Source organism: Ricinus communis, chromosome 4 (genome assembly GCF_019578655.1).
Source record: "Ricinus communis isolate WT05 ecotype wild-type chromosome 4, ASM1957865v1, whole genome shotgun sequence".
Taxonomy (NCBI): domain Eukaryota; kingdom Viridiplantae; phylum Streptophyta; class Magnoliopsida; order Malpighiales; family Euphorbiaceae; genus Ricinus; species Ricinus communis.
The window spans coordinates 8569587-8581776 of record NC_063259.1 but is presented as its reverse complement, the minus strand read 5'-3'; the positions used below and the strand labels follow the sequence as shown (position 1 = coordinate 8581776).

Below are 12190 nucleotides of genomic sequence, written 5' to 3'. Positions count from 1 at the left end.
TAAAAAACGTATTATTCAAATTTTTAATTTTAACATTAAAATTTAATATTGATTTTGATTTTAACTTCCGATGAAATTATCAACAAAATTTGTTGACGCGACGTGAACTCCGACAATAACAATAAAAAGAAGGAATTGAGTCAGTGCTCTCACTATTAAAATATTATCATTAATTAATTTATGTACTTAAATGATAATATTTTAGTAATAGAAATGAATCAACAACTCTAATGTTGACTAGGTTTTTTTTTGTTACCAAATTCACACTAAACTAGCAGATTTGACAGATAGTTTTATTAAATGTTAAAATTAAAATTAAAATTAAAGTACAATGTTAAAATTAAAAATTTAAAAATTACCTACTAAATTTAATAACAGATAAAAAATTTAATATTTTTTTTAATAATTTAATATTTTAGATAATATATACTCTAATTTCTCTCGACTTCAGATTTTCAGACTATCCACAGCTCTTTAAATCTTTTTTTATTCTTCATAATTTGAAACAAATAATTCAACTTTTTAACCCTAGTGCATTTAGTTCTCGTCACTTATTTTTTTATAGGGGGTGCTTTATAAAATTTTAACTTAGATATTCTTAGGTCTATCATTTGTGGCTCATTATATTAATAAAATATTAATTAATTTTTTTAGATAATTTTTGTTGTATATTTACTAATATATTAATTCATGCGTTGGAGAATTTTTATTATATTATTTTGATCTCTATTAACTTCTTGGGGATATTTCATTTTGAACTGTTTATGCTAAGAATTTTATGTACACAATTCAGAATTTGTAATTTTTTACACATTTTTAATGTTTATTAAATTTATATGATATGATTAAATTTTTTAACTTATGTACTTATTATTTTTATTGAATAGACCAAATCGACTATCCAAATCGAGTTTAAATAGTTTTGTTTTGGATATATTATGGTGTCTCTTGGTTTAGTTAAAAGTTAAAATATTTAAAAATTGACTTTATTTATATTTATTCTAAACCGACCAAATCGAACTATGAGCACCCCTATGATAAAGACTGAGAATGTAAGAAAAAGATAAGAGCATATTTTGTTGTTGTAGTATGTTGGCTTGTTTCTTATAGCAGTTCTTGTGTTGCTCTAGATTTAGGTACCATGTATTTAATGTTAAATGTGTACTTGGGCATTTGTTGACGCAATTGCACTATTTTGTCACTTTTGTCCATATATGATTTGGATCTAGTGAATGAAGTAATTGATTAGTGATTTTACGTGCTGTAAATTTCTATGAATGTGAATGATGTAAATTTTGACATGAATATGCACTCAAATGGGAAGCGCCTAAAACCATTTGAAGTAACAACATTATCTCTTGATAAAAGGAATATATTTCATTGACTAGTAATAAATGTATAACAACAATAAAATAGAAAAAGAAGTATCCATGTGCTAACATTTATCAAATTAAATACTTCGAACACAAAAGAACATATTGTAGGTTGAAAGTAGCTTTTAAACACAACACAAAATTCATCAAGTTCTAAATTCCTGTCCAGTAGTGTCGCTATCTGTTGCTAAGTGCTTGCTCTTTCAAGTTGCTATGCCCTTCCCATTTGCTCGAGAATTTGTCTTGCAATTAGGGCAGCTCCTCCTCTCTATTGCAATCCTAGAACTTGAAATGGAAGGTCAATTGCATATGAAACCTATGATGTATCACATTTGAAGCTAATGTCCTCTCAATCTTTTGTGAACTAGATGCAAAATTTGCTCTTGCTGGTTCTCTTCTTGATTTACTTTTATTGGTGATCACAAAACTTACAACAGAATGTCAACTGTTATTTCCTTCTCATTTTTGCGGTTATCCTTTCATTAGAGCAGAAATACATGAGCTCATTAGAAAGTATAAGTCGTGCATTTGAGATCAGAAGTACACGAGCTCATTAAAGAGCAAAAGCACATTAGTTCATAGTATAGTTAAAAGCAAAAGGCGCATTTAAGGTGATATGCCCTCCTATCGCCTTAAAGTGCAAAGCGCAAGAAAAGCGCTCTTAAGATGCAAAATCTTAAAAATCTTAAAATAAATTTATATATATATATATGCCAAAAAACATATATCTTTAGTAAATATAAATCCAGTAATACTGTAAAAAAAATCTAAAATTAATAATTAAGGTTTGAAATTTAAAAGTAAGAATATTAGAAGAATAAAAACAAAGTTAACAAGTGAGTTAATGGAAGGAGCTGAAAAAAACATAGATTTAAAAAAGAAAAAAAAACACATGTTGCAGTAGTTGATTGATAATGAGTAGAGACAAATTAAAAGTTCCAACTAGAGTAAAAAAAGGAAAGAATAATGTAGGATGGTTACTGAATGTTTTGACTTTAAATGTTTTCCTATTTTAAATTAGGTTATTAGATTAAAACCTAGTTTAAAAGGATTAGTTACCCAAGTTAGTATTGCCCTAAATCACTAAATAAATAAAAATTTTCGCTTCCTAATTACTTAAACTTGAAAATGAAACACATAAAACTGTTAGCTTTATTAGAGAAGTGTAAAAATATTATATGAAGCGATGGTGTAGTTTAGCACCTCGTTTAGGCGCTTAGGTGTACTAGGCGAGCGCTTTGAATCGTACTGGAGCAAGCTTATTGAAGAACAGAAGTATGCGAGCTCATTTGAGAGTAAAAATACATGAGCTTATTTGAGAGAAATACATAAGTTCATTGGAGAGCAAAAGTGTACAAGCTCATTAGAGAGCAGAAGTGCACAAGTTCATTTAAAAGAAGAAGTATATAAGCTCATTAGAGAAAAAAAATAAACAAGCTTATTGGACAATAGAAGTGCACGAGCTCATTAGAGAGTATAAATAATTAGAATAATTACTGTTTGTCTCTTGTATATTTCCATATTATATTATTTACCTCTTAATATTTAAAAATTATATTATTTTCATCCTTCTATTCGTATTTTTATACCAAAAAACTACTTCCACAAAGATTTTCGTTTAATAATTATTAACTTTTGTTTTATACTATTTTCCCCATAATCTTTAGTGTAATATAAAACTTATCCTTCTATAGTTTATTTATTACATTACAACTCTCTTGTTTAATTTCTGTGCTAAAATCAATTTTAGTGTACAAAAATAATTAACTAGTGTTCTTTAATTATATTAATTTCTAGCATAATTGAATCCTATTAAAATTCAAATATTTTAGAAGCACTTATATTTATCAAAATATCAAAAATTTATAATTTAGTTTTAAATTATTAAAATCAAATAGATATTCTTCTTATTAAGTTTGAGGATCAAATTATTTTTTTTTATCAACATAGTTCTTTAATTTTATTGATTTTTGAATGCAAGGGGATTTTAGTGTAATAAATAAAATATAGAGGGCGATTTATATATTCCACCAAAAATCATGGGGCAAATACTATAGAATCAAATCTAGTAAATTATAAAATAAAAAGATGAAATATAATTTTTAAATGTTAATGGGTACGTAGTATAATATGAAAAAACATAAAAAGTATATAGTAATTACTCCTGAACAAATAAGCTCATTGGAGAGTATAAATGTAGTGAACAAGCTTTAAGAATAACCAAAGACAAACTTATCCTAAGTGGTGAATAAGCTCTAACAAGAGCACCTCGATGAGTAGCATCATCTTGAGCTCGCTTATCAATCTCTTCAATATCAAGATATTTCAAGAAGTTAAGTACCGAGTATCTATATTTTCTTACTGAAGGATAGGACTAATGATAATTGAACGAAATATACTCAAACATACATTGACAACCGACCATATAGGCCAAACAAAATATGCTAAGTAAATTGAGGTTGACTAGGTCCAAATCTTATTAGAATTTCAAGTCTCAGGAAGCTTAATCCTAGCTGAACTCCAACTAGGATATCCGAGAAAGATATATAAACATTCTACAATTATAGTAATCTCAAGAAGACCAATCCTAAAATATTTGGAATTTTTTACATAGACTATCCTATTCTGAGTAGGACAAGAAGACTTCAAAGTCATATATAAGGGACTAAATATAACATATCAGGTACATATTATTTTATATAACTCAATTACTCTCAATCTTCATAGTTTCTTTACTGACTTAGTCATTAGAGTGAATGGCCGGACAACCTCCTCTGGTGCTGTACTAACCTATTTATAGATAACTCGGAGCTCAAGTCAACGAAAGAGATCATTATTGGTAGTTGACATTCATTAATCAGTTATCACTCCTTAACCTTTTAAATATTAAATTAAAATAATATTTCTCATAAAAGATAAACATGACACCACAAAATCTCTAAGAGCCAAAAGTTTAAATTAATATACTTTCTTAGAAAATTACCTTTAAATCCTTTATAGAGAGTAGCTTAATCATGTTATTAGCACATGATTAATATTTTAATGAGATATTTATGATTCAAACAGTAATCAAGGTCTCATGCATTAGCTTATATTTATACACATCAGATACATATAATATAAGCCCAGCATGCCAAGTTACTATATATGAATATAGATTTTCTAAACTAGTTATATCGAGCCATTGAAAATAACTAGATTGTCAAAATTAGGTATCACCTTTATGATCTTTAAGTCTTAAATGCAACCTCCTCATCATCTCCATTTGGCATTATATCTTTAATTGGATTATAAAATAATATTCTATCTAACCTAGTTAAATTATTTAACTATTTTATATAGAATTTTAAAGAAACAATGAATTACATTTAAGGGAAGTTAGATGAGAAGAAAATTCTACGACCTAGAAAAATAAAAAAAAATAGGAACACAAACCTTTAAAAAAAAGCCAAATAAAAGTAACTAATCACTCAACACAATCACATTGTTCTTTATAGTACATAACCATTCATCATGCAAAATATAATCATATTATATAAAACTTTAAAAGAAAGAATCAAAATATTATTAAAGTTATTTGATCATTGCATGCATTTAGGCTAAAAAGGGTATGGAGAATTTAATTTATTCAAATTAAATTAAAGAAATAATTCTCTTTCTTTATACTTTAGAATTTTGGCTAAGACCGATTTTAAAATATAAAGTCAACATTTGACTAAATAAACACTATTAATCCTAGTAATACTAGGAAACTAAGATATAGTCCTAAGTTTAGTAAGTTGTTGAGAATTAAAACTAATTAAATCAACTTTAATGAAAAATTGATTCTCATTAAACTATTCAAAAATTTAGTCTTGTGTCCTTTTAGGACATAATGCCAGACTGTAAGATATAAAGTCAAATTTACATCTTAACTAAGACAAACAACCTAGTCATACTAGCACTTAAATCTTAGATTTAGAGGGCCATTGAGAATTTCAATTATCTAAAACAATTATTTTTTAAAATTTTTTTCCTTGATTATCCTTATAAATTTCAAATATTTAAATTTTAGAATAAAAATCAAATTTTTTATCTTATAAGAGAATATTTAAGTCCGATTAAGACTCTTAAGACACATGTCCTTGTCTTAAAGGATTTGTAATTTCTCGTCTTAATTAAAATATTCTTTTAATTAACACCTAATCATATTAGGATAATGATAATATTTCTAAGAAAAACTAGCATATGTCCTCCCTTATCTATATAACATTGTCCACATCCATCTCGAAATCAATATTTTTCCCCATTAGTTCTTCTTGCCTTGTCAATTCCTTCTGCAATAACTTTTCACGAAACACCACTATCATAGGATTCACTTCCTTGTTCCTTGAAGCGAGCTTTCTTGGTACTACGATCAATCCTTTGTCGAAACCTTAATTTAGGAATATGACTAGTGAGAGTAAAGCTTAATTAGGAATCTTAAATTCAATCAAGCCACTTATTCCAATATAGTATGTTGTGAATTCTATAAGCACAAGGAATTCTACTCCAACTAGAAATCCTACTTCCACTTGGAATTCTACTCTCACTAGAAGTCCTACTTCAGCTAGGAATTCTAATCCAACTAGGAATATAAATAAGCCATTTAAATATGATGGACCAATGACTAGAGCTCGTATGAAGAAATTTAAGAATGCTTTAGAAGTGGTCGTGAACCAAGAGTTGAAGCTTGGATTGGAGATTCAAAGTCCAAGTGAAATTGAGCTTAATCAAGATAATGGGCCTTAAAATATTCTTATCAACTTAATTCAATATATGAAGGTATAAACAAGTTAAAACAGGCTTAAAATAAACAAGTTAATCTATTTGGAGTCTAATACTCAAGAATGGGCTGCTTATTACAAGCTAAAATTTCATGTTTATATATGGGCTAGGGTGTGGGCGGCGGTTTCGGGCATGCATCCAAGTTTCTTTAGCGACTACGACACTGCAAGACTTTTCAACCTAATCGGAAACACACTAACTAGTCACTAAGACTAGCGCAGAGATGGGAGTCGCCACCCGGATAATCACCGCGACACTTTTACTAATGAGTGGCGTTTCTCAGATTCCATAAGGAAGCTTACATCATAAATTCAAAGATGGATCTCAAAGCCAACTTCCTTAATTGTGTATTTTAGTCTTTAATTTTATTGTTTAACAAATCATTCCCTATAAACACAACAGTTCATACACAGGCATGCTAAATGATATACATAATTTACTTGGGTCTAACCTATTTTATTCAAACCCAGCCCACATTAGAGTTGTTAAATTAACTTACTAATTCATTATGTACATAGCCCACCTAGTCTAGCCTAATTACAATTATGCTTTGATTTTTAACCTTTAAGCCTAATGTACTACTTATTATGTTAAGTTCCATTTTATGTGAACTTATTTATAATATAACCCAATCCTAACTAAAACATGGCAAGGTTCAATTTTAGAGTTTAAGCCTAATTAATATTGATTAGCTTAATGAACTATAATTTTCATATTGGGTCCAATTTTAACCTAAATGGCATACTCGCGGAACATTCCCTTCGTAGACCACAAACAAGATCTATGTCTATATATCCATTTTTAATTAGGCAGTTATGTTACAATTATTTATTATCCATTAGACCATGAAATAAACAAAAATAAAAAGTAGAAATACAAACCTAACTAAACTTACACCTAAAATTGCAAAGAAAAAGCCATAAAACCTAGCTACAGTACACAAAACTGATAAAAATAGATAAAAACTTGCAAAACATAAAAAAATTGAGGCTAAGAAGTGTAGAGCCGTTCGACTATAGACATAGAGCCAATCGGCTCTAGGTATCCAGGCTAGCTTTTTTGACTTTCTGTGTATTTCTTATGTCCCAAAGCCAATTTTTAACATGCACAAAGGGTTAGAAATTGATTAGAATATGAATGAAGTAAAATAAAAATGAAATAAGAATAGCAAATAATAATTGATTGAGTCAGAAACCCTAAAGACTAATACAAAATCCTAAAAACTGAAAACACAGTAAACAAAGATGGCAGATTAATCATTTAATCCTAATAAACTAATTTGCCTATAAAATTATAATGAAAATAGAAATCTAATCATATAATCCTATGCATGTGATTAATCAAATTCAAAACCCTAACATTGACATATTATCATATTCAAACCCTAATGTTCTTATTATCAGATTTCAAAACACAATAAATCAATAACATGCAAATTTATAAGAGACCCTAATATAATCATATTAATCATAAAAATAAGATAATAAAAGTAACCCTAATCATGTTTCTAAGAAAAAACATAAAAATATAAAAAACCAAGGAAACCAATTTAGAGTGACGTTGATGGATGCATGTTGGGGAACCCTTAGGTTGTCACTATAGTTGATAGTTCCATGAGTCTCAGGTTATGAAGAAGCAGTTGACTCGAAGATTGGTTGGGAATCTAGTGCTTGATGTGGTATTGAAAAAGCTTTTGTTGACTTCAAAAAAAGATTTCTAAAAACAATTCTTATTTAGTGACTTTCTTTATTAGTGACTTGAAACCCTTTGCCTAATGATGAACGTAAGTTTTTGTTCAAATCAATCTTAGCTTCTATAACTTTTCTCTCTGGTTGTTCACTCTAGTTCTTTTCTTTCTTCCAGAGGTAGGGTTTCAAAGGATATCCTAGAAGAGAAAATCTTAGATTTTTTTTAAAAATAAGTTGATAAATATCCAATATTAATCCATTAAAATTTGGATAAATATCATTAACAATTCATGATTATCATCAATTGCCTTCTAGAATTTGTATCTGGATGTAAAAGCATCCTGAAAAAATGATGTTGAAGGAGAAAACTCTAATCGGCACTATATAGAGCCAATCAGCTCTACACATGGGACGTTATAAAAAATTACGATTAGGTTTATGAACTTGTGAAATCCATTGTTTTGATCCTCAAACTTTATTTTTCTTAACAATTAACTCCAAATTGATTTCAAAAAAGGTAATTTTGGCTGGATTAACCTTAATCCTAACCTCGGATTCTCCCATCCTTCATCTCTTGAGACCCGAGAAGGCAGTGACTTTCGTCATAGAGTTTTCTGTTGTTCCCTTGATATCTAGATTCGGAAAATAGGTGCTGATAGCTACCCCTGGTTTGTCAAAATTCATAAGCATGCAATGTGTTTAAATAAATCGAGACAAATTATAATATCAAGGATACAACAAGAGGATATCTCTGTGTGCTGTAAAAGCTACGCCATGTAAGCTCGAACTTTGATCGTTGATTTGATGTGGGGAGCACGTTCCCTTGGATTTTTAAGGACTTCGCCTGCTATTTGGGAACCACGCCCATTGATCTCATGATTTGTAGAGACTTCTCTCTAGCTATTTTTCATTTCAAAAGACAATTAACCACTTCACGTTAGTTTGGTAATTTTTCACTTTTGGGTACTTTTTGTAAGAGTTTCCCGCCTTAGGGTACAATCTGATCCATTTTGATGCTTTCTGGAAGCTATACTGGTGTTTAATCCACTCGAGGACTAAAGTGTAATTTTTGATTGGTTATGGACCAAACTTATAATTTTCAGGAGACTTTCACTTCGAGATGCCAACTAGCCTTCTATGTGTCTTCTATGAACTTGCATAAACTTTGTGGACTAAAACTCGATTTTGATAGGTAGAGGACCTAAATGATATTTTTGCGCCCCTCCAAGACACATATATATCCTAATATCCATACTTCATTCACTTTATCCATTTTCCTTCACTTTTTTCTCTCAAACCTTTTTACTCTATTTGTGATTTCTCCTTCATTTCTCAACCAAACTTCATGAAATTAGTCCTGAAATGGCTAGCTCTTCTTCAAGAGCTGTTGGATGTATTCAAACCGCATCGAATTAGGAGTTTTCTCCTCTGATTTCATAGCCAAACTACCTTGGGCTTGTGAAGGGAGAGGAAACTCTCCTTTTAGCAAAATTACCAGACATCTTTGACCGTCGAAAAGGTAATTTCTTAGATTAAACTTTATTTCTTACAAATTATAGACTTGATATACATGTCATTTATTCAAAATATGCGAGAAATTTTAAAAAGTTGTTGAAAATCTGTGTGCCCTAACCTGTAGAGCCGATCCACTATGTATAGTTTCAATTGGCTGTCGGCTCTGCGCAGTCCAAATTGACCGTGCACAGGCCAAACAAGGGTTTTATTGAGAAAAATATCAACTAATAGACATATACTTACCTGTTTGGGGTCTTTTTTTATACATACATGATGTTTAATACTTGTGTACTTGGCTTTCTAGGGTGATGTTGTCTCGATCTAGTTCACCAAAATTTTTTATGGTGCTAGTAAGTGGTACGATGAGCTTCCTAGCTCGGTCCAGGCTAGGATCAGAGATATTGGCTTCCGTTGGTTTATAGCTATGCTCCAATCAGTCATTGGAAGGGTCGACCATACTTCTATTTATGCCCTAGTCGAGAGGTGGATGGACACTACTCACACCTTTCACACTCCGATTGGTGAGCTGACACTTTCCCCTCTTTCCTTTTTCGCTATCACAGGCATCGATTTCTCTGGCACACCCGTACCATTTGACGATGTGATCCACGATTAGCGCTCCTATGTCCAGGAGTGCTTCATCGCTGATCTGCTCGGGTTCTTGCCAACATTAAAGAACTCGAGCTGCATTGCTTACTAGAGTTTACTCCACTATTGAGGCTTTATTTCTTGGAATGCTCAAGAGGTTAATAAGATGGCTCGAACCTTTTTGGTGTACCTTTTTAATACAACTCTATTTAGTAATTCAGGGACTTCACTGAACTTTCACTATATAGCCCCATTGTGGGATTTGGATCAGGTCTCCTCCTACAACTGGGGATCTGATGCTCTTGCATACTTGTATCATTAAATGGACGTTACTATCTAAGGATTTGTAGTTTCTGACACGTAATCCATGTAAGTTATGCTCTAACTTCTTTTCCTTAATTTCTTTTATAAATATAGCGAATGCTAATTCTTGTCTTGCAGGTTTAGGCCTTGGAGATCAGCTTCTTGGTGGGCTCTCAGCCCATCTGCACTTCACGGGCTTTCCCACACTTGAGTCATTGGGGGTCGAGCAGGACCGTGACTTTGGAATGGGCTTAAGTTCACGTGCACAGCATGTGTATTAATAGCTTGACTTGGGACAGGGTAAGTGTAACTTATTAGTCATATTCATGCTTCATTTATATAGTTATTTACCTTTCTAGTTTGCAGATTCGAGGTGACTGGCTAGGGGAGAGTTGCTAGTGGGACCCCTACATGCTGTCAGCATTTGACCTTAAACAGAGGAGGATCTTGCTAAGCGAACTCACTTGTCGGGCATGGTACTTAGGAGAGAGGGTCTATGGGTGGGAGCAAGGCCCCAATAGGCATCGAGTTCCCTTATCTCTTCATCTTTCTATGTTCTAGATGGCGGGCCTTGTTGGTGAGGAGCTAGAAGAGTGTTTAACAGGGTACGATGAGCTCGAGGATCTCACTATCAAATCTCGGCAGACAGATTACACTTCCTTCAACCCTCAACTACTGGAGGTCGTGCCCAGAGTTTGGCATTGAGTACATCACTAGGAAATTTGGTCAAGGGTAGGGCCATAGCCAATCTTTTTTAGCTCAAAATGCGATTGAAGAAGACGACCCTTGGGATTTAAAGTTTTTTTATAAGAATCAGGGGCAATCGAGATTCAAGAGTGAAAGATGTACTTTGATAGGGCTGTAAACACAAAAGGTGCAGGCTTAGGAGTAGTTATGATCATGACAGAAGGAGAGGTGCTGCCAATAGCCAAGAGGTTGGTCTTTAAAGTGGTCAATAATATGGTAGAGTATAAAGTATGTTTATTTGGACTAGAAGTGGTCATGGTAGCAGGAGCTAAGCACTTGATGGTCTATGGGGACTCCATGCTAGTAATCCAACAAGCTCTCGAGGAATGGAAAATGAAAGAAGAGAGGCTGAAGTTGTATATCAACTATCTCAAGACTTCAGTGTGCAATTTCTCTAAGTGTTCCTTTGTACACTTTCCCCGAGACGAGAATTAGATGGTGGATGCATTGGCTACCCTATCATCTATGTGGGTCAATCCCTTGTAGCTTCCAATAAAACCTTTAGTGATTCTGAATTCGGTTGCGCCTTATTATCAAAAGGATCGGATAATGCAAGTTCATATGGGACTGGAAGAGAAGCCATGGTTCTACAATCTGAAGAGGTTCATAGAAAGCAGGGAATATCTAGAAGAAGCAACTGCCAGGGAAAGATGCTCATTATGGGTTCATGCTAGGAATTACATTAGCCATGAGGGAGTCCTGTATAAAGGGATTGGGTGTATAGCTTTGATGTATGACTGAAACTGAAGCTCAAGTAGTGAATGGAGGAAATGCACAAAGGAGTATATGGCCACATATGAACAACATAGTGTTAATAAGGAAGATCATGCGACAAGGTTATTATTAGTTAGTAATGGAGAAGGATTGCATAGCACTAGTGAGAAAATGTCATGAATGTTAGCTGTCTAGTGACCTGAGTCATGTACCTCCGACTAAGCTGCATAACTTAACATCTCCTTGGCCCTTTGCAGCATGGGGGATCGACATTCTTGGTGAAATAATACCTCCTTCGAACAGTCATAAGTTCATAGTCATAACAATTGACTACTTCTTGAAATGGGTCGAAGCCGAGTCATTCGCCACCATCAGGGCAAGGCAAATCGCTAGATTTGTAAAAAGGAACTTGATCTACAGATAAAGGGTCCCACATCATGTTGTGACAGATAATAG

General features: G+C 32.1%; 1 protein-coding gene across 1 annotated transcript; it reads left to right on the top strand.

Moving 5' to 3' along the window:
* The first annotated feature begins 11116 nt into the window (after window positions 1-11116).
* On the top strand, window positions 11117-11761 carry LOC107260989. Its single transcript, XM_015717264.2, has 2 exons — window positions 11117-11401; window positions 11507-11761. The coding sequence occupies exons 1-2, from the start codon at window positions 11117-11119 to the stop codon at window positions 11759-11761; spliced, it is 540 nt and encodes a 179-aa protein (XP_015572750.2).
* Window positions 11762-12190: the final 429 nt, after the last annotated feature.

What these genes read in the sequence shown, in the direction of transcription:
- LOC107260989 (XM_015717264.2), top strand. Translation starts at nt 11,117, where the DNA reads ATGTACTTTGATAGGGCTGTAAACACAAAAGGTGCAGGCTTAGGAGTA. An exon ending in TCAACTATCTCAAGACTTCA is followed by an intron (nt 11,402 to 11,506) that starts GTGTGCAATTTC and finishes AATCCCTTGTAG; the next exon opens with CTTCCAATAAAACCTTTAGT.